The sequence below is a fragment of the Anarhichas minor genome, unplaced genomic scaffold, assembly GCF_050575085.1.
Source record: "Anarhichas minor isolate MPS153535 unplaced genomic scaffold, ASM5057508v1 ptg000149l, whole genome shotgun sequence".
Lineage (NCBI taxonomy): Eukaryota > Metazoa > Chordata > Actinopteri > Perciformes > Anarhichadidae > Anarhichas > Anarhichas minor.
The window spans coordinates 112566-136088 of record NW_027466595.1 but is presented as its reverse complement, the minus strand read 5'-3'; the positions used below and the strand labels follow the sequence as shown (position 1 = coordinate 136088).

The window sequence follows — 23523 nt, the reverse complement described above, 5'->3', positions numbered from 1 at the left end:
TACCTGCAGTCGGCTTCCTCCTGTGTGCTGCTCTCAGTCCACTTCAACAGTGCACAGAGACAATACTCTCCCAGCCTGACACGTCGCAGTGGACTGCTGCTGCTAGACGATGTACCTTTCACACACTTCCCCCACCTGTCAGTAAACCCCGCCCCAGTATGGTGTACAGAGCTGCAGAGTGGGAGGAGTGTGTCATGGGAAATACAAATGAAACACAAATTCCAAAGCGCTTTACCTCCAACATGAAGAGCCACAGACAAAGTGAAGAGAGACACGTTACAAAAGGACATTCAAAGACAACTAACAACAGCCAAAGCCCGAGATAATAGAAGATAGACAAGAAGAGAGAGTAATGAAGTCTGTACAGTGAAGTACACACTGCACTACATCGTCAGGGTTCCCATACAGAGAAAGCTGCCAGCTGTAACATTGTACTACTTGCAGTCGAATGTGCTTTTCATGATTTAATGATTTATAGATGAGGCCTATTGAATCGGGTCGTGATGGTTTCTCATCTTCAAACAGTCGGACCTCCACAAGAGGTTTTGGAAACACTTTTCTTTGCTCCTCCCAGAGAACAAGTGGGAGGAGCATCGGCATAAAAACAACCTGGTCTGTTGAACAAAGGGATCATAACTGCAGACGAACCTGTGGAACCAGAGTCAGTGCTGAGGAGGAAACGTGTCCCTCGTTCACTAAAAGTGCTGCGTGTCCTCATGTCAGCAACACCAACTATACCCTCAAGCAACACGCTCAGAAACATGGTTTCAAATGTTGATCTTTTGATCTACTTCATAAAATGAACTCAACTTTACTTGCAAATATATTTTATTTAAGTACAAACATGGAGGTAAATTGTACAAAGACTAGTCTTGCTTGATTTACATCATTTGATACAAAAATGTAATTTTTTAGGAAGATGAAGCAGGATATTTTTATTCGTGTTTATTTAGTTTAAAAAGTAGAAATGTACCTCGAATGTGTACTTTAGTACAGTACTTGATGTGATGTCCCGTTACAGTGAAGACGCCACAATACGTCAACCTCAGTGAAAACAGACGAGTCAGTTATTGATAATGATGCTAAATATTGCACAGAAATACAACAGAACCCTTCTCTGAAGTGTTCATGTAATGTTTTTCCTTTTTTCCATTTCATGCAGTGTGCACACATAAGTTTCTAAGTTCAGATCTTCAACTTGATCCCGTTCCCTCATCTTGTTCTTGGCCAAGCTCCCGGCCCAGAGTCTGTGTTTGGACTCTTCAGAGTTCTGCTCCTTGTGTCCCAATGCTAAGACGAGGAATCGAATGTTTCTTCAGGGCTTTCCTAAAGCAACACTGATCAAACCTGGAAGAGTAAGAACTGAAACATTCTCATTCATAAAGCAGATAAAGGACAGTTAAAGTGTCACTTAATTCAATTTTATTTGTATATCACAATATCACAATGTGGATGCAGGAGGCAGGACCAGATATAACCGATCCATGGAAGCCTGCGAGGAGACAAAGCACAAAGACTCCGGGGAAGAAGCAGAGTTCATGAGATAATAAGGAGTTTCAGTAGTCTGGTTAAGAGGAAACAAGTGCATGAAGTGGTCTCTGCATCGCTTTGAGACAGGATGTGCCTGATATTCAAATGTTAGAGGTGAAAAAAGGCAGTCCTTAAAATGAGTTTGATCTGAGAGTTAAAGGACGAATCCTCATCAAAGATTCTTTACGAAGGTGCCAGAGGCCAGATCTCTGCCATCAGTAACTACTATACCATTCAACCATGTGCTTCAAGTAGAATGACTTGAGTTCTGTCTGACTTTAACCAGCTCATCCAGGTTTGTATGTCTCTGAGGCTGTTTGGAGTTAAGCTTGATTATCTGTGTGCTAGGCTGGCTTGATGACTTTTACGTATTTCTTCTGCTTTAAATGATTCTTTTTTTAATCTCTCGGGACACGGACAACATTTGACATGTTTTTCTTACCTCGTCTTTGGTGTATAGCTGTAGTGTCTGTTGACTGTTTGAAGCTGATGCAGCTGTGTGCAGCACTGCTCTCTCCTCTGGGGACAGTAAAGTATATTTTATATGATCTTATCTGAGCTAACTGGTTGGTTTCGTCTGGCTTAAGCTATAGATATAATCAGGTATCATCTGCATAACAGTGGAAGTTATGGAGTGTTTTCTGATAATATTGCCTACAGGAAGCATATAACGTGAACAGAATTGATCCAAGCACAGAACCTTGTGGAACTCTGTGACTTACTCATCATTTACAAATATGAAGTGGGATCGATCTGAATTAAAAATGAATTAAACAGCTGAGTCAGTTCCTTTGATGCCAATTAAATGTTCCAGTCTCTGTAACGGGATCTGATGAGCAACGTCCTTTACCCTCCCTGTTAGAGGGTTTCTGGGGAGTTTTTTCTAAATATCTATCTCATAACTATGATGTTCTATCACATAACTATGATGTTCTATCACATAACTATGACGTTCTATCACATAACTATGACGTTCTATCACATAACTATGACGTTCTATCACATAACTATGACGTTCTATCACATAACTATGACGTTCTATCTCATAACTATGACATAACTATGAAAGGGACCACCAACAGCCCCTTGGGGAGGATCCCCTGCCAAAAGACTTGGTCCACCTGGACACCCTCATTCCTGCCAGAGAGCGCAAGTTAGAGACCTTCACACCTTCACAGGGCCCCTCTGAGTGCTGAGGGAAGAAATAAACCTTCAAGAAATCAACGGTTGTGAGTTTAACACAAACTTCAGACAAACACAAAGACATGATCCAAACACATGATCCCCCCCCCCCCCAACACCAAAAGTGTAAACTCAGTCTTGGTAAACCTTAAACAGGGTTTAACATTTAGCGTCTGGCTGTCTGCTCCTCTGCCAGTAACTCGTCATCTGCGGGATGCTCGTCGTCGTCACTGCGATCACTTTTGAAAGGCTGCAGCTGCTCAGAGGATGCTCGGGGTCGACAATGAACATAGTTTGTTCCGGAGGGTCGGTGGGGGAGATGCCCAGGCGCTTTAGGCACATACCCAGGTAGGCGTCTTCAATGAAGATCGGTTTAATCTGAGGAGAGACCGCCAGGATCTTGGCCGGCAGGTCCAGGGACATGACGTAGGCCATGCCCAGAGGATACGGGGGGTACTCTGGCTCCGCTATCACGTTTCGGGGCATGTAGAACTTGTTGAATGGGTTTCTTAAAACCGGGCTGTGCCACCACACCAAACCTGTCATGTAGTTGTGTTTGGCCGTGCGGGGATCCAGCAGCAGTTTCACCACATTGTGGACATGCAGTAACATATCAGAGTCAATCTTCATGACATAGGAAGCCTTGACGCAGTGCGCAGCCAGCCACTCCAGCATCACCATAGTCTTGATGGTCAGATTGCGGTAGCTGTCCTGGAAGTTACTCTGGATCAGGTCATGGTGCTGCAGGTTCTCCTGTTTGAGCTTCTCCTGCTGCTGCTCGGCATCAGCTCCCCCGGGTAGGCCCAGTACGAAGAGAGTCTCCACCAGCTGACCCAGAACCAGTTTGTCACTTCCCCACGTCTTCCGGATGGTGTCCCGAGCTGCAAGGTCACCGGTTGCAACGTGAACCATCAGGACCAGGAAAGGAGTCTTGGTGTGACACGTGGGCGTGTCGTCCATGATGAATTGGTAGTTTCGTGGATAGGCCACGTGATACGGTCCAGGATTTGCTGACGGTGCTGAAGTAATCCTGATTACGAAGGTCCGATCCCAGTTGAGATAAATGAAGAAGATAGTCACTGCTCCCAGGATGCAGATCAAGATGTGTCTGAAGTGTCTCCTCCTGTTCTCCATTCAAACTGCAAACAGAAGAGACTCACATTATGACGCGACTCTTTTCTCAGCAAAGATAATTCTGATAACACACAATTCAGCAAACTACCATATTTGATGAATAAATAAATGATGTAATGCATTTAAAATGCAATAACAAAAGCTGCAGGAAAATGGTGCACTCGGATTGGATGTAGCTGCCATGCACGGGACGACGACGGGGACATTAGTGATGCAGAGAGGTGACAAAAATAGCTTTGAACAAAGTCATTGTAATAACTTGTGTTTGATGATATTTGTCTTTGTTATTTTCTTTAAACGTTTGATCTTTGATAGAGTAATGTGGGTTTATTAACCCTAAATTAAAATTATTTATGTTATAACAGAAATGTGCTTAAATATCATTTTACATTTATATAACTGCATGTACAATATTTTTACACTTGAATAAACAATAATCAAATGCAGAGACAGTTATTTAACAATATGTTAGGAGTAGTTACAGTTATACAGTCTTACAGTTACAACCGGCCCTTTGAGGGAAACATGATGCTGATGTGGCCCAGAGTGAAGATGAGTTTGACACCCCTGCCTTATTGTAATCACGTTACAGCTGCAGCTGTTACATCCCTTCATATCAATAAATGCTCTGTGTTCTCTGATCTCCTGAGTCCGCTCTTTCTTCTTCTAACTTGAGGTATCTCAGACCTACTGGACAGTCCAGATGCATGAAACTGTACGTACGAGGACAGAAATGTACATGTGCGTTGGTTCCCGTCACATTTCTTTCGCCCGATTACGTTTCATAAATCATTGTGCGCGAGCCTCATTTCCTGGATGTCGAATCGCAGACAGAAGAAGAAGGAGCTCACATGTGGTCGTACTGAGGAGAACTTACTGTGAACTCTGAATGGATCACACTGACCTGAGGTCTGAGGTGAACCAAGTCTTCACAAACATCACGCTGTACTGGAGACATATCTCTGTGGTATCACAGAGTGAAATCAGAGAAATGTACGAGTACATTTCGTTAGTAAATATCTCGTGTTACTGAGCTGAAATACTATTTAATCTAAATAATATTACAATAAATGAAAAGTATGTCAATATTTCCTGTTCTCAGACTGTGAGATACATTCCATCCCATAACAGCGACCTGTTGTAAACCATCTTAGTCATTTATTTATGAGAATCATTACATCTCTAATCCGTGGGGAACACTTCTCCGTAAAACAATGAGCTCAATCGTCCGAAGCAGAGGAACTAAGATGGTGCCGTACCGCTGATGTTCAGGAAGTAGAGCCTCCGTCCTGAAGCTGTCCTCCTCCTCTCTCACTCTTCTGACGTTCACTCTCTGCTCTCACACTTCTTTATCTACTCCACACACATGTGACCCACTGCAGCGACACAAACAAGCTGAAGTACATGTGACCCGTAGCACCAAGTACGCCTCACCAGAGAGGCTGGGAATCCTGTTTGTGTTATGAAGTCTGACTTCCTCCTCTTGCTCCTCCTCCTCCTCCTCCTCTTCCTCTTCTTCTTCCTGCTCCAGTCGAGACACTAAACTAGACCATAAACTCATGTTTACAATGTTTACTGAGGTAATAAATCAAGAGAGAAGTAGAGTCATTTTCTCATAGACTTCTATACAACCAGAGGAGTCGCCCCCTGGTGGACACTAGAGAGAATGCAGCTTTAACACATGAAGCTTTGAGGTTTGTCTCCTTACATTACGATTGTCTCCTGAAGTCAGCTCTCAATAACTCTGTTCTGTTTGTTCCCTCACATTTGTCTGCGGTTCTCCTCCATTGTTCTGCTTGTTTGTCTTCCTGCTTGAAGGCTCTCTTCTTCTGTGGTTGTAAAGTAATACTGGTTGTGGCCGTGTGCCAGTAATGGGAGTGTTGCTGTTTCTTTATCTTTTCATTTCACCTCTCTGAGCCTCTTTCCCTGAAGAAGCTTTTCCTTTTGTAAAGAACAAGATCAATGAGCAGAATGGAGCCTGAAGTATTAAATATGCAGAACATTAATATTCTGTTTTTATCACTGAAGAACGTTTTAATGTAGTCGTTCGCCGTAGTTTGAGGTACTTTGTGTACTTCTGGCCAGATTACTGCCTCATCATGGGTTTTATTTATCAGTTCAGGACTTTAATCTCTGTCTCTTTAAACAGCTCAGTACTTCATGTACTACCATCTATACTTCACAGTACTTCATGTACTACCGTCTATACTTCACAGTACTTCATGTACTACCATCTATACTTCACAGTACTTCATGTACTACCGTCTATACTTCACAGTACTTCATGTACTACCTTCTATACTTCACAGTACTTCATGTACTACCGTCTATACTTCACAGTACTTCATGTACTACCATCTATACTTCACAGTACTTCATGTACTACCATCTATACTTCACAGTACTTCATGTACTACCGTCTATACTTCACAGTACTTCATGTACTACCGTCTATACTTCACAGTACTTCATGTACTACCATCTATACTTCACAGTACTTCATGTACTACCGTCTATACTTCACAGTACTTCATGTACTACCGTCTATACTTCACAGTACTTCATGTACTACCGTCTATACTTCATGTACTACCGTCTATACTTCACAGTACTTCATGTACTACCGTCTATACTTCACAGTACTTCATGTACTACCGTCTATACTTCACAGTACTTCATGTACTACCGTCTATACTTCACAGTACTTCATGTACTACCGTCTATACTTCACAGTACTTCATGTACTACCGTCTATACTTCACAGTACTTCATGTACTACCGTCTATACTTCACAGTACTTCATGTACTACCGTCTATACTTCACAGTACTTCATGTACTACCATCTATACTTCATGTACTACCATCTATACTTCACAGTACTTCATGTACTACCGTCTATACTTCACAGTACTTCATGTACTACCGTCTATACTTCACAGTACTTCATGTACTACCGTCTATACTTCACAGTACTTCATGTACTACCGTCTATACTTCACAGTACTTCATGTACTACCGTCTATACTTCACAGTACTTCATGTACTACCGTCTATACTTCACAGTACTTCATGTACTACCATCTATACTTCATGTACTACCATCTATACTTCACAGTACTTCATATACTACCGTCTATACTTCACAGTACTTCATGTACTACCGTCTATACTTCACAGTACTTCATGTACTACCGTCTATACTTCACAGTACTTCATGTACTACCGTCTATACTTCACAATACTTCATGTACTACCGTCTATACTTCACAGTACTTCATGTACTACCGTCTATACTTCACAGTACTTCATGTACTACCGTCTATACTTCACAGTACTTCATGTACTACCGTCTATACTTCACAGTACTTCATGTACTACCATCTATACTTCACAGTACTTCATGTACTACCGTCTATACTTCACAGTACTTCATGTACTACCGTCTATACTTCACAGTACTTCATGTACTACCATCTATACTTCACAGTACTTCATGTACTACCGTCTATACTTCACAGTACTTCATGTACTACCGTCTATACTTCACAGTACTTCATGTACTACCGTCTATACTTCACAGTACTTCATGTACTACCGTCTATACTTCACAGTACTTCATGTACTACCGTCTATACTTCACAGTACTTCATGTACTACCATCTATACTTCACAGTACTTCATGTACTACCGTCTATACTTCACAGTACTTCATGTACTACCGTCTATACTTCACAGTACTTCATGTACTACCGTCTATACTTCACAGTACTTCATGTACTACCGTCTATACTTCACAGTACTTCATGTACTACCGTCTATACTTCACAGTACTTCATGTAGCGGCTTTGAGGACGGATTCTTCTTATTTCTGAACTATGGTGAAGTCCACACATGAACTATAAAGGAGCAGAAGCATAATGCTCTCCAGTAGACAGACTTCAGCAGCAGAGCTACGAGTGAGAGACGTGTGTTGACCTCATTCAGGGATCATAATCTAGTAAACGTCACGTGTAAGTGTTAATATGAAAGTAAATATGATGAGAGAGATAAAGACCTGCAGCGCTGGAACTAAGTCTGAGAAATAAAACGTCTAAAGTCATTATTAAAGACTACTTTATTACTCTCTCGTAGTTCTTTTAACGAAACAAGCAATCTACCAGTTTACATCCGCACCATCACGCCCGGTGAACGTGGATAGTCACGTGATATCCGTGTTGAGGTGACGCGTGTCTGTGTGGGTGCAACACGTTACTTACCTGTGTCTGGTCTGCGTTCATCCGCTGTCTTCTTTCTTCTTCTTCGGTGCTCTGATGATTGTGGATCACCGTCACCTGAGACTGACCACGCCCCCAGTTAAATATTGTATTTTATATTCTGTATTTGATTATTGACTCTCCGAGCTGCAGGAGAACATGATCGACTATCTGTTCTGATATTTTAAAGACTTGTTCATGGTTATCGACTGATTGAAGTGAATTGCTTGCAGGCCTGATTATTTACATTTGCATCGTTTTATAACACAAATATAGTTCAAGAGACACAAGAGAACATCTGAGTTGTTTTGTTAAAGTAGTTCAGTGTTGATAATAAATAACAAATGCATTCAATATATATTGTCCTATATAATCTGGTTCTTTACTTTATAATGAAAGTGTTCAGGAACTAAAATCAGACTAAGATAAATGTACTTAATAAGCACATTTGAACTTTAATTAGTGATAACTTGCAGCTCAGTTCCAGGCTTGTATTTCATTCACAGGTGGATCATCAGAGGAGATGCAATGTGTGGATTTATAGATTCTGGGCTCGTTTCATCAAATGATCCCAAACAGATTAAAAGACTGAATGAATGATGTAATGTGCTTTTGTCACCACTAGATGTCCCTCTGACTTCAATGTTATCAAGACTTATCTGTTTGTTTTGACTGGTCATAAATTATATGATAAATGATGAATACACGATAAAACAGTTTGCTGTTATAATCCTAATCCCACACAGTCTACAGATGAGACAAATATACTCATAAATACACACCTGCTGCACAGCTCTACTCTTTACATACACACTTGTAGTCATTTTGTGTCTCTTTATAGTCACGTTGTGTCTCTTTGTAGCCATGTTGTGTCTCTTTGTAGTCATGTTGTGTCTCTTTGTAGTCATGTTGTGTCTCCTTGTTGTCATGTTCTGTCTCCTTGTCATGTTGTGTCTCTTTGTAGTCATGTTGTGTCTCTTTGTAGTCATGTTGTGTCTTTTTGTAGTCATGTTGTGTCTCTTTGTAGTCATGTTGTGTCTCCTTGTTGTCATGTTGTGTCTTTTTGTAGTCATGTTGTGTCTCTTTGTAGTCATGTTGTGTCTCCTTGTTGTCATGTTGTGTCTCTTTGTAGTCATGTTGTGTCTCTTTGTAGTCATGTTGTGTCTCCTTGTTGTCATGTTGTGTCTCTTTGTAGTCATGTTGTGTATCTTTGTAGTCATGTTGTGTCTCCTTGTTGTCATGTTGTGTCTCTTTGTAGTCATGTTGTGTCTCTTTGTAGTCATGTTGTGTCTCCTTGTTGTCATGTTGTGTCTCTTTGTAGTCAAGTTCTGTCTCCTTGTCATGTTGTGTCTCTTTGTAGTCATGTTGTGTCTTTTTGTAGTCATGTTGTGTCTCTTTGTAGTCATGTTGTGTCTCTTTGTAGTCATGTTGTGTCTTTTTGTAGTCATGTTGTGTCTCTTTGTAGTCATGTTGTGTCTCCTTGTTGTCATGTTGTGTCTCTTTGTAGTCATGTTGTGTATCTTTGTAGTCATGTTGTGTCTCCTTGTTGTGATGTTGTGTCTCTTTGTTGTCATGTTGTGTCTCTTTGTAGTCATGTTGTGTCTCTTTGTAGTCATGTTGTGTCTCTTTGTTGTCATGTTGTGTCTCTTTGTAGTCATGTTGTGTCTCTTTGTAGTCATGTTGTGTCTCCTTGTTGTCATGTTGTGTCTCCTTGTAGTCATGTTGTGTCTCTTTGTAGTCATGTTGTGTCTCTTTGTAGTCACTTTCCGTCTCGTTGTTTTTACTTTGTGTCTCTTTGAGGTTGTGTTGGTGTGTTTGTGGTGGTTGTATTTTTTCTCTGTGGTCATTTTGATTCTTCCTTTGAGTGACATTTCCTAGCTGAAGGCCGGGGGGGGGGGGGGGGGGGGGGGGGGGGGGTAGATGTTCAGTAATCCATCTACTCGGTGAATGATGTCAGTGGTACTAGTGTATTGGATGAGACACAATGTGCACAGTAGAACCAGGTGTGTCCCACTAGCCTCCGTCACTGATTAACCTCCAAACTGCAGCCCTGGACACGCCCAGCCGGGGGAACATTACCATGAAATGCAGCAATTCAACTGCAACAAGAATACAAAGCGTAGCCTACACTGTGATTCAAACATGGTGACGACACAAGGACAACACGAGACACTTCAGACCTTGAATGCAACTTGATATGCTGTCCTTAAACGTCACAAACAACAGAGGTGAAACCACACTCCATCATGAACGTATAGATGTACGCCTGATGAAGAAGTAATGGTAAAACATATGAGCAGCGCTAAAGAAGGATTTTCCTAAATGCATAAACATACCTCACATACGTATATGACATCAAAGAACTTAAGAATCCAATAAAGATTCAAAAAGTTGAATTTGTTTCTCCACTTCAAATACGTTTGTAAGCAGCTTGTCCCAACTTAATAAACTTAAGTACATACAAATAAACACATGAAAGAAACATTGAACCAAATAATGTCACTATTTAATAAAGTAAAGAATGGATGTATGCAGTGTTGGTATCAGACGTTTTGTTCTGGATGTGCAGTAAACATGAGTGAACACTTTTACTCTCACATGTTGCTGACACACTGAGGATGTCTTCAGATTGAGAGGTGCGTCCATAGATAAAACAACCATAGTTCACACGTAGCGGCTGATAAAAAGCTCATCCTGTCTTTAAACAAAGACAAGTAAGACGAGCAGTCATCTCCTGCCCTCTGGCCCACATTAAATACACTCACTTATCTAACTTAACAAAGCTTTGACGTGTCTGGGAGGAAACACATCGTGTGATCTTCTGTTCTATAACCAGTCCAGTTTGAGTAGTGCACTAGTGAAGCTAAAGTAAAAGTGAGTTCTCCCTGTTTCCTTTCATGACATTAAACCTTCACTTCCCCATTCAAGACAACAGAAGACATCCTGAGCATGATCAACGTCCACGTTAAGTGTTCCATGAGAGGCCTTGTTGTTTTCCTTTCTGTCCGGTGTAGAAATATCTTTCAAGTGCTTGTTCTTCATGAGTGGATTGGCCACTTTACAATAAACACTATCTCTACAAAGATCATGAACCTCTGGTTTCAGCGCTTATCTTAAGTGACATCTAGCTGCTCTCATCTTGCTGCCTCCCTTCATCAACCAGCTGAAATAACTTGCTGCTTTGTACACGTCGGCTCGTTCACTACAGCTGTATGAACCCAAAATAAACAGACTTTACTGTACGTTAATTGCAATAAACTGAAAAAAGGAGGCTGAAATAACTACATAATGATGCAGATTTGTAAAAAGTCTGAATTCATTCTTTATTGTTTGTACCATAGCCAGTCTGTGATGAGGTACAGCTCCTACAGCTTTTCTTCTTCTTTCTTTCTCGACTTATAACGACTGGAAGGCTACTCGAACCATATGATGATGCTTCAAATTTCCCGGACCACGTATTAATGGCAACACATCAACGGAGATTTATTTTGGATTTTGATTGCGGCGTTGCGTCCGGCTCTGGAGAGGCCTAGAAGGAAGCATGTCCAGCTGGAGATTTATCCCAATAATTAACAATCCTGAATGTTGGGTCTTGGCTTCCGACAAAAGGATCATGAAGATTAAATCAAATTGGGATTATCAAATAATAATCTCATAAAAAACAGCCCCCCTTCTTTCTCCTGTGTGTCACAACCGAAATAGAATTCCGTAAATTAGAGAAGTGCTGGTCTATGAGATGTGAGCTGGAAAACATATTAGACAGAGACTGAGACATGGATCAATGTGTGTTGCATGATCTTCTTTCTGTAACTGCTAGAAGGAACACACTGCCTCAGTGGATACATGTTGAGGGCCCTTCTGGTAAAGGAACAGTGTGTAACATTTAGGAGGATTTATTGGCAGATATTGAATAAAATACTCATAACTATGTTTTGAATCAGTGTACAATCACCTGAAACTAAGAATCTTTATGTTTTATTTAGCTTAGAAAAAGACATTCATATCTACGTATGGGTCGTCTTACATGGAGTCGGCCATCTTGCACCGCCGTGTTTCTACGGCAGCCCAGAACGGACAAACTGAACACTGGCTCTAGAGAGACTTTCACATTTTACGTTATCTGAAGGTAGAGATGCGTTCAGGAACCCGGTATTAAACAGCCCCGGTGGAGTATTGATTTATTACTACTTTAATGGTTTGATGTCATTTAATATCCCAATGCAGCAGTGAGCTTCTCCAACTACACACACACACATATACACACATGCATCATTACTGCTCTCTGTGGTTAGCACTAACGTGTATCCAGGGTAGGCAGCGTTCACATTCTGCCTTTGTAACCTTGCAGCAGTACTACCGACATACAGACAAAACAAAAACACCAGTGTTGTGGCAATGTATCATGTTGTTATTTTAGTTATAACTTGTATCACCTGAAGATATGCAGACGAGGCCAACCAGACTCAATTAAAACCTAATAATACATGTTATCATATCGAAGGTATTTTAGCATTTCTGGCTTGCTGTAGCGTCATCCTGATCTCACCACTTTACCCTCTTCCCACGAAAATACAATACCAAGGCTGGAACCTGGTCTTGGTGGATGCATCCGCAGACAGAGGAGGAGGAGGACATCTCTGAAGACCAGATAATGTGCATATATACTCTGTTACACTATTCCTTGTTGTTAGACCTCCGAACCATCTGTGGGGAAAGAGCTCTATCCATTCAGCTGGATTATTATTAGTGGCTGTTTCTCATCTCGGTTATTTCTCACAGGGAGGTTAAAAGGATTATTTTCCACCACAACCAGCAGTGGTTCAAAAGCTCCTCAGGGCACCTTTAATTCCACTCGTGCACATTTCCACAGACACACATTCCCTTCATTATCATTTTTATTTTGTTTACAACCCAACAAACGGAGTTTTAAATACACACAAGTTCCAAAAAAACAAAAGTCTTCTCTTGACCATTTCTATAGTGCAGTTGTTCTGAGACCACGGTGACCTGAACCCTGAGGATGGCGTGAGAATCACAAACCAGTACAGTAGAACTCTGTGCTAACCTTCTCAGTGCATCTGTAGCAGTCATTGTCCTAACAAGGTGGTCCTGGCTTCTTCAAGTCTCTCCAGTATTCCACCAACTCCTGTGACGACCCGAGGATGTAGGTGATGATCTTGGAGTACTCACAGCGATCATATCTGTGGTTATAGGCCTTGAACTGGGAGGGATTTGGCGGAGACGTCGGCGCAAGTCCCAGCTTCTTCATGCACATTCCAATATAAGCGTCCTCTATGTTAAAGGGTTTGATTGATTTTGAGACCTCCACAAATTTCTCTGGCAGGTCGTTGGAGAAGACGTACCCCATGCCCAGAGTGTAGGTGGGGTATTGGGGTTCCGGGTACATCTCCTTCGGGACGTACCACTTGGAGTCCTTTGAACGGACGACTGGCCTGTTCCACATGAGCATCCCTGTCAGGTAGTCCACCTTGGGGATGCCCGGCTTCTGCAGCGTGACCACCAAGTTGTCAACGTTCAGGAACATGTCCGAGTCGACCTTCATGGCGTATGCGGCCGACCGGCAGCGAGTGGCCAGCCAGTCCATGATCACCATAGTTTTGATGGTCAGATTGAGGTACGTGTCCATGAAGTCGCTCTGGATCAAGTCACGGCGCTGGAGATTCTCCTGTCGGAGCTTCTCCTGCACATCAGCTCCTCCAGAGAGGCCCAGCATGAACAGAGTGAGCACCACCTGGCCCCGAACCACGCTGTCTTTGCCCCACGTCTGCCGGATTGCGTCCCGAGCCGCCACGTTTTTCGGTGCCACCGGAACCATCAGGACCAGGAAAGGAGTCTCGGTGTCGCATACCTCTTGGTTGTCCATGATGAAGTGGTAGTTGCGTGGGTAGGCCTGATGGAACCGAGCACCTGTAGGGGCCACGGTCGGCGGTACGGTAGGGCGTTCTGTGGTTTCATAGATTCCCGTTGGTTTGACTCTGTGTTTGGGATGGACACGATACAGAGGAGGTAGATTAACCCGACTGGTTTGGTTGAGAAACCTGTGGTAGTACTGGAGGGGAAGGCTCTCCCACAGCGACAGAGAGCTGCTGGACAGGATGCAACACGAGACCAGGAGCACCAGAACGAGCAGGAACAGGAACCAGGAGAGCAACAAAGGCTTCTTCAGGCTAAAAAATACAAGAAAGGTCAAAGTTTAAAACTGGTGGGAAACAGGAAGTAGAGTCTCATGGATGTAGAGACAAACATCACTGTGATACTGAAGAAAACTTAAAAACATGACGATTCTTGTGACGAATCATCCGGAGGCTGTATTCACCAGTGGTGGGCCGTCAAGGCCTTCAAGGCCTTCTCTGCTGGCCTAAACAGAATCACAAAGTTATATCTATTGTATAATTTACTAATTGTTCTTAAATACACTACATGTATTATAATTTATAATAATATTTTCCCCATTATCTTATGTTCTCATTGCACAGCTCCTGTCTTCCTCAGTTGCTCTGCTTCCAGTGCAGCTTGTTTTAAGTAGAGCTTTTATCCAATCAGATCTCACCTCTGTGTCTCTAGGTAAGAACAGAGACCCGAGGCCTGCAGACTCACAAGTGAATCCATGTGCACTTTAAGTGAATGGGGACGATATTGTTGATTGTCATAGTGTTCAACCAATCAGATCTTTAGTTTGACATGTTGGGCATATTCTCTGACGTGTCAGAGCTGCTAGCTGGCCTACAAGTACGTCAGCATTACGTGCAGCTCAGTTTTCAGGTGCAGCTCTGCAGTGAGGTGCAGCGTGTGCTGTGATTGGTCAGTGGGCGAGCACGTGACTATTGGAAAATGAAACTTACGGTAGCCATCAGAGTTAGTATAGTGAGAGTTCAAATTGAAAGATATGGAAGAAATTATAACATTTTTAGGGTTTTGCTTGGTGTAGATTCTTTAGTTTTTTTAACACTCAATGGCTGAAGGAGGAGAAACAGATTTGTGAGTTGGGATTAAACTCTTAGTCAACAAAGAAAGGAGGATGGAGTTTGACTTTAAGTCAATTGTGTTTTTTTTTTTACATCTAATATCTGAATGGCCCTCCAGTGTGTAGCAGAATGCGTGTTGCTGCTGTTGTTTTCCTGCTAAGCTAGTTTAGCGTAGCCTCCCAGAACATGTGCGGTAACTCAGCTGTTTTTTGTTGTGGTTTTTTTTGTTCTGGTTCAGAGGTCACACAGCCCGTTGTCTCCTATGTGAGCGCAGAAAACATTATATTTCCCACAATTTAAGCTTCTGCATTTTCCAAATGCACTAGTATTATTCAAACTTATTGTTCGGTTCATAAGACTCGTACCGAACGGTTTAATACGAATACGTGTATCGTTACACCCCTAGAAACAAATAATAACCGTAGCTGTGGCGTCATCATGAGGTTATCAGGAGGAGGCTCAGCTGCAGCACAGCAGTGAAGGCCCCGGTATAAAACACTGTATTCTGGTATTCACTGTATCTAGTAAGCCACACGTCGTCTGGTTTACTGCATCACCTATGAACCCAAAATAAACAGATTTTGATGCGATTTAACTGCAATAAACGGATACAAATGATGGCGTAATAATTGCATCCTGATGCAGATTTGTAAAAAATCTAAATTCATGTTTTGTTAGTTCTCTCCTCAAGACGACGATTAAATACTTGTTTTCTGAATGGAGTTTGGATCCACAGCTAGGGTATGCTAACGTTGGTATAACGTGGTTATTGTTGGTACCATCTGGTTTTACTCATATATTTATACACATAGCGTCATCTGGTCTCATGTCAGCTATCTTAGAGCTCTGGCAAAAACGTTGCTTTGCGTTTGGTGTGAACAAGAACAATAAGTCCCACTGGATGAAAAAATCATATCTTACAAAAATGTGACAAGAAGAAGAATGATATTGCACTGTGTACAATGCACATCCTGTTTCAAACACGAGATTAAGTGAAATTATCTCCGTCTTAAAGGGGCAGCGTGTTTAATCTGGCGCCATCTAATGGTGAGGCTGCAGATGGTAACCAGCTCAAACTTCTCACGTGTGTCGAGCTTGTAGAGAGAGAACTCAAACTAAATGTCCCTCTCTGGAGCCAGAGCTTAGTTTGTCCTCTCTAGGCTACTGTAGACAACATGGCGTCCAGCTCCGTATGTAGATATAAACGGTTCATTCTAAGGTAACGGAAAGAAACCAACAACAATTCTTGTTTTCAGGTTAATTAAACAGAAACAAAAACACAAAAAAATATGATATTCCATTTCTGCCAATAATTCCCCTTAAAGACGACACACTGTTCCTTTAAGCTCTTCATTACATCATCAACGTCAAACTGATATTTGGATGCTTTCTGGTCTAAACGCTGATTTCTTTCTATCTCATAACTATGACGTTCTATTATAATTATGATGTTCTATCTCATAACTATGACGTTCTATCTCATAACTATGACGTTCTATTATAATTATGATGTTCTATCTCATAACTATGACGTTCTATTATAATTATGATGTTCTATCTCATAACTATGACGTTCTATCTCATAACTATGACGTTCTATCACATACCTATGACGTTCTATCATAACTATGGCGTTCTATCATAACTATGACGTTCTATCTCATAACTATGACTTTCTATCTCATAACTATGACGTTCTATCTCATAACTATGACGTTCTATCTCATAATTATGACGTTCTATCTCATAACTATGACGTTCTATCACATAACTATGACGTTCTATCATAACTATGACGTTCTATCACATAACTATGACGTTCTATCTCATAACTATGACGTTCTATCATAACTATGACGTTCTATCTCATAACTATGACGTTCTATCATAACTATGACGTTCTATCACATAACTATGACGTTCTATCTCATAACTATGACATTCTATCATAACTATGACATTCTATCTCATAACTATGACGTTCTATCATAACTATGACGTTCTATCTCATAACTATGACGTTCTATCACATAACTATGATGTTCTATTATAATTATGATGTTCTATTATAATTATGACGTTCTATCTCATAACTATGACGTTCTATCATAACTATGACGTTATATCTCTTAACTATGACGTTCTATCTCATAACTATGACGTTCTATCTCATAACTATGACGTTCTATCATAACTATGACGTTCTAGCTCTTAACTATGACGTTCTATCTCATAACTATGAAGTTCTATCTCATAACTATGACGTTCTATCACATAACTATGACGTTCTATCACATAACTATGACGTTCTATCTCATAACTATGACGTTCTATCATAACTATGACGTTCTATCTCATAACTATGACGTTCTATCATAACTATGACGTTCTATCACATAACTATGACGTTCTATCTCATAACTATGACGTTCTATCATAACTATGACATTCTATCTCATAACTATGACGTTCTATCTCATAACTATGACGTTCTATCACATAACTATGACGTTCTATTATAATTATGACGTTCTATCTCATAACTATGACGTTCTATCTCATAACTATGACGTTCTATCATAACTATGACGTTCTATCTCATAACTATGACGTTCTATCATAACTATGACGTTCTATCATAACTATGACGTTATATCTCTTAACTATGACGTTCTATCTCATAACTATGACGTTCTATCTCATAACTATGACGTTCTATTATAATTATGACGTTCTATCTCATAACTATGACGTTCTATCTCATAACTATGACGTTCTATCATAACTATGACGTTCTATCTCATAACTATGACGTTCTATCATAACTATGACGTTCTATCATAACTATGACGTTATATCTCTTAACTATGACGTTCTATCTCATAACTATGACGTTCTATCTCATAACTATGAAGTTCTATCTCATAACTATGATAGTTCTATCTCATAACTATGACGTTCTATCATAACTATGACGTTCTATCATAACTATGACGTTCTTACCATGGGGATATTTTTATTATCAAGTCTAACTTTTCATCTTTTCTTTTTGCTGCAGAAATTGGCTTCCATACATTTGTTTCCGTAAAAGAAGGTTCGTCCGCCTCTGATCTATGTGAGCTGATGCACGAAAGGAGGCAGCCGCTTGATAAACCCCGGATGAGGACTATACGGGAGCAGCAGGTGGTTTCACCTGCCAACCGCGCGCGCGCGCACACCTGCAGCCGACAGACACCTGCAGCAAAACGTGAGACCGAGAGAAGAGCCGGCGGCCTCCGGGGGCTTACTGATGGGCCTCGGTGGAGGGGAACCCCGGGAGTCTCCGGGACAGCGTGGACCACGGGTCGCCGACCACCTCCGCCTTGAGCGCGCATCTGAGGCGGAGAGCCGCCACAAGGACGCGCCGCAGGGTGAGCGTCATAACACGGGCACGGGAGGACGGCTCCATGACGGCAAGAGAGACGTGAAACCTGTCCGAGTTTCAGCGGCTTTTGAAGGTGATGAAGAAGAGTTTGAAGTAGACCGCCGCACGAGGAAGGGTGCGTTGGATTTGTGTCACAGGGAGCGCAGTGTGACACGTGAGAGAGGCGGCGTTAATTCATTAAAACTGAAATCACACAGTCAGCAGAATTAATCAGCATAAAGAGAAAAATTTAGATTTCATATCTGAGTCTTCAAGTTCTCACAATGTGTGCGTAGAGAGACAGGAAGACAGAGAGAGAGACAGAGACAGACAGACAGGAAGACAGAGAGGCAGACAGAGAGACAGACAGAGAGGCAGACAGACAGGAAGACAGAGAGACAGACAGAGAGGCAGAGAGACATGATCCGGTGTGCGTCTCCGTGCGTAAAATACGCACCGGATGAAAGGTGTTTTTTTAATAATTCTCCCCGTTGTGATGAGCGGAACCCTGTTTTATTTTATTTTATTTTCTTCACTATTGAAGCTGAACTACAGCTCGAGTCCCTCCTTTCTAATAATGACTCCGCTGATGAACAGAAGAGATCCGTAGAAACAACGTGAATTACAACGTTCTCCTGGAGCTCGTACCACAGGTCTGCTGAAGGATTTTAAAGTTCTTACCTTTTCAGCTGGTTCCCACCTGAGCCCCACCCTCGGACCCCCATCAGTGCCGCGACCCTTCCTTCCTTAAGGACGCGCGCATGAGGAGACTCTGACGGGGACTGTTTTGGAATTTTTCTCCAAATTGAAACCAGCTCATCCTTCTACCACTGAGACCTAACCCTAACCCTGTGAGTGTGTGTGAGTGTGTGTGTGTGTGCGTGCGTGTGGTCAGTGAAGAGGGCGGGGCTTCAGAGTAATTAAACAGGGAGGAGATGGATTCCTGTTGATGTTGACGCTCTTGTCCATCGATTTGAGGAAGATGAAGATGATTCATACAAAATGTCATGAACTATTGAAGACCATTGCTTTATTTATGTATTTATTGAGTATTTGAGTAACTGTTGTGTTTATGAGCTTATACCTGTCTGTTGGATGTCTGACTATAATATAATATATATATATATATATATATATATATATATATATATTTAGCATAACGTATGTGAGTGATTACAGTTGAAACCAGAGGATCAATGTCCTGATATCAGCTTTAACTTACCAGCTGTTCTCTTATTTGCCTTCACTCATGTCATTGTGACAATTTATCAAACATCTTATTGTGTAAATATCTTTATAAAAACACCATACATTTCTTCTTCTTCTTCTTCTTCTTCTTCGGCTCATGTTTCACATCCCCTCCACCAAGTTTGATGAGAATCAGGACGCAATCCTGCTGAGACAAAGACATAAAGAAACAGAGACAGAAAGATAACAGAGAGACAGAGAGATAGATAAAGAGAGAGAGGGAGAGAGATAGACAGACAGAGACACAGAGACATAAGTTCCTTGTTGGAGGACTAACCTCGTGGTTCAAACCCTCCTGAAGGGTTCAGATCATCATGATTAGATATTTTCTTGATAATATTCTCAATATGCTTCAAACTGTTAAAGCAGCGCTAAAAGATTCTGGAAAGACTTTTGTTACAGACGCTCCTCTTTATTTAGTAATCATGAGTCATAAGGTCCCCTCCGTAAATACAAGATGAATAATAAATAACAATACAAGATGGAGTCTGTTCTCTCTCACATAATCACTGTGTTTCTAACGTCACGCTCTATTTTTTATTTGATACTTTATTGTTTTTTATGAATAGTTGGGAAAACGTATACGTCTCTGGTGTCGACCTGTCAATCACCGTGTAGCCCCGCCCTAAAGCATCCCCTGCTTTATGGTCTGTTTGACTCTAAATGGACCATAATGTACTAAATGAACATCATGCTGTATTGAAGAAGACTTGAAACTAGAGATTGAGACCATAAACTCATGTTTACAATGTTTACTGAGGTAATAAATCAAGAGAGAAGTAGAGTCATTTTCTCATAGACTTCTATACAACCAGAGGAGTCGCCCCCTGGTGGTCACTAGAGAGAAGTAGAGTCATTTTCTCCCATTTTCTCCCCTTTGTGCTGACGTTACTGGGTTAGCCTTTAGAATTCCTCCTTGTTTACCAGTGGTGGGCCGTCAGGGCCTTCAAGGCCTTCTCTGCTGGCCTAAACAGAATCACAAAGTTATATCTATTTTATAATTTAATAATTGTTCTTAAATACACTACATGTATTATAATATATAATAATATTTTCCCCATTATCTTATGTTCTCATTGCACAGCTCCTGTCTTCCTCAGTTGCTCTGCTTCCAGTGCAGCTTGTTTTAAGTGGAGCTTTTATCCAATCAGATCTCACCTCTGTGTCTCTAGGTAAGAACAGAGGCAGAGGCCTGCAGACTCACAAGTGCATCCATGTGCAGTTTAAGTGAATGGAGACGATATTGTTGATTGTCATAGTGTTCAACCAATCAGATCTTTAGTTTGACATGTTGGGCGTATTCTTTGACGTGTCAGAGCTGCTAGCTGGCCTACAAGTACGTGATTGGTCAGTGGGCTAGCGTGACATGTTGGGCGGTGACAATCCCAATATCTGCTGCCTCTGAGTGGACATCTTCAGCCTCAAACACATTAAAACGTATTCAAGAAATACAACTGGGGAGGCTCGACTGTCTTCACTGGCGACCATGAATGGAGAAGGACTTCTTACTGGAACTAAAACACACGGATGTCCTGAACAACCGTGAGATTAAACTCTTTGTTAACAAAGAAAGGAGGACTTTGTCTTTAAATAGTGAACAGCAGCTCTGGTAAGTGAACTGCTTTTGTTTTTACATCTGCAGTAGCTTTAATATGTTTGTGTATATATTATTATTTGTACAACTTGTTTTTAATGAAGATTTTTGTTTGGTTTAATATGTGATAGGAACTATTGTTACGTCCAATGTTGCTCTGGGGACATATTTAGCTGGTGCCAGTGTTGGCAACTTGCGACTTTCTCACTAAATCTGGTGACTTTACAAACCCTCATGGAGACTTTATTTGTCAAAAGCTACTAGCGACAAATCTAGAGACTTGTCTGGTGATGGAGAGTTTTGTGGTGCTGTGACTCTGACGTTAAAGCTCGTACGTTCTGCTCGGTGGTGAACGAGCAGCGGTGCTGCCGTGAGCCCCAAAGCTCTCACAGGTCAGTCTCACAGCAGAGCAGAGAGGAGACGCAGTCTCGGCGTGTTCATGTAGCTGCACTCTGCAGTTCGTGCATCTACAGGTGTTGAGCTTCATTTTGACACGAAACACATAACAAGCGTATCTGTGTTCCGGCTGCAGCACAGCAGTGACGGCTCAGGTACGACACGCACGGCCCGCTTACTCAAGAGGAAGACTTGATGTTATGTTGATGTTGTTTTTCTGTGAAATCTTTGAGAAATGGAGCAGAAAGAGACTTTGACATATTCATATTAAACAAAGATGAAGAGTTTAGATCCTTTATCGTGAAGTCTGAGCTTGTGTTCGGCGTCACAGCTGAGAATCTATCACGGCTCCTTCCACACTCGACTGAAGCTTTGTTCCTACTCGTGTTTCCTCCGCAGACGTTCACACTGAAGGAGCTGCTGTACTCTCTGGAACACAGGACGAACACACTAAATGTGAAGAATCAAACCGACTAACCTCCACAAACTAACCTCCACTACAGAGAGGAGGGATAATATCTGTGAACTCATGTCTCATGTTCATGAACTACTTCATCACCTTCATACTAACCTGTAGAGAAACAAGTCCTCCATGTGTTATAGAGAGACTGAGGTTGACCTCATGTCTAACCTGAACCCTATATTTCATGAGTACTTCTTAATATTCAGAGTCGGTGTGTGAGAGCAAAGAGACGACGTGTGGCTCAGGAACTCCTCCTCGGTGCTCACGGGTTCTACTCTTCAGGACCAGGTCTGGGGGGGCGTCCCTGATCTTGAGGGTTACATGTTGACTTTAGCTCATTTATTTCTATACATTATATCTCTATTGTTGTAAATGTAAATGAATAAACAAACGATCGCTTCACAGCCGTCGTATGAAGGGGGGGGGGGGGGGGGCTCAAAGTATTAACGCTTCTATCGGTTCACGTTTGTGAAAAACTTCTACAAGCAAATAAAATACAAATAAATTAAAAACACACAAGAACGAGCGACGCAGTATTTATTGGTTATTATTTGTGTTTATTGACATCAAGTCATCGTCATCGACGCTGGTGAAGTCCACATCACGTCTGTTGTCAAGTTATTAAATCTTTAGTAAAGCTGTAGTGAAAGGTACATTCATACACGTTACATGTGGACATGTTTCATATGCTGAGTGATTCAGATGAAACACAAGGCACCGTATTGAAGTACTGATCCCGGGTCAGAGGATGTGCAAACAGGAACAGGAGATAAGTCAACAGCTTAGCAGGTGGGCGTCGTCAAACATCCAGCGTCTCTCAGAGCCGATGTGTTCACACCTTCGGTCTACAGGCTGATGCTGCTCTCTCTCTCTAAGGGCCGATCCGGGCGAGATCGTTGTCGAGAAATGATTAATAAAACAATAGAATGAGTCAGCTAGTTAGTCGACCACACACATCCAGTCAACGCGCTTTATTTCTTAGTTTCTTGCGACTTGAACATCACGCGGTCAAACTGGTGATAACGTGTCGTCACACGTCGTCAACCTCGACGTCTCTTCAGAGGCTCACGTGGTTCTGGGCCTCGGAGCTCCGCTCTCCTCCAGGGGGCTAACCCTTCTGTTCGTGGGTCCTCTCAGGCGCTCGTGATGACTTAATCCACATTGGATGTTGATGAAGTCTGCAACACGTTTTCATTCGTGTTTCGGTTCCTCGTTGCTCCCCGTAGTCCTGCTGTCCCACATCTATTCATGAGTGAAACGGGCTCAGCAGTCAGTGGAGGTTGTCAAACATAAAATAAACAGATTAGTGAATCTGAGGTCAAGGTTCAGACGA

General features: G+C 41.8%; 2 protein-coding genes and 1 long non-coding RNA gene across 10 annotated transcripts; 1 reads left to right on the top strand and 2 right to left on the bottom strand.

The window, feature by feature from the left end:
* Nucleotides 1-810: 810 nt before the first annotated feature.
* On the bottom strand, nucleotides 811-5708 carry LOC142943656 (beta-1,3-galactosyltransferase 2-like). Of its 8 annotated transcripts, none has more exons than XM_076085300.1 (3): nucleotides 5106-5263; nucleotides 4724-4808; nucleotides 811-3851 (listed from the first exon to the last, which is right to left on the bottom strand). In XM_076085300.1, the coding sequence occupies exon 3, from the start codon at nucleotides 3844-3846 to the stop codon at nucleotides 2872-2874; it is 975 nt and encodes a 324-aa protein (XP_075941415.1). In that variant the 5' UTR covers nucleotides 3847-3851; nucleotides 4724-4808; nucleotides 5106-5263; the 3' UTR covers nucleotides 811-2871. The 8 variants fall into 8 exon arrangements, with proteins under 8 accessions (XP_075941415.1, XP_075941416.1, XP_075941413.1 ...); XM_076085301.1 differs by having other exon boundaries at nucleotides 4751-4808; XM_076085298.1 differs by lacking the exons at nucleotides 4724-4808; nucleotides 5106-5263 and adding an exon at nucleotides 5555-5708.
* Nucleotides 5330-19797, top strand: LOC142943659 (uncharacterized). Its single transcript, XR_012952115.1, has 2 exons — nucleotides 5330-5540; nucleotides 18145-19797. It is a non-coding gene; the product is annotated as an uncharacterized LOC142943659 (long non-coding RNA).
* On the bottom strand, nucleotides 13196-15523 carry LOC142943660 (beta-1,3-galactosyltransferase 2-like). Its single transcript, XM_076085307.1, has 2 exons — nucleotides 15507-15523; nucleotides 13196-14288 (listed from the first exon to the last, which is right to left on the bottom strand). Exons 1-2 carry the CDS (start codon nucleotides 15521-15523, stop codon nucleotides 13196-13198), a joined length of 1110 nt encoding a protein of 369 aa, XP_075941422.1.
* Nucleotides 19798-23523: the final 3726 nt, after the last annotated feature.

Bases quoted from the DNA above. Each gene is read 5' to 3' on its own strand.
- LOC142943656 (XM_076085298.1), bottom strand. From the start codon at position 3,846: ATGGAGAACAGGAGGAGACACTTCAGACACATCTTGATCTGCATCCTG.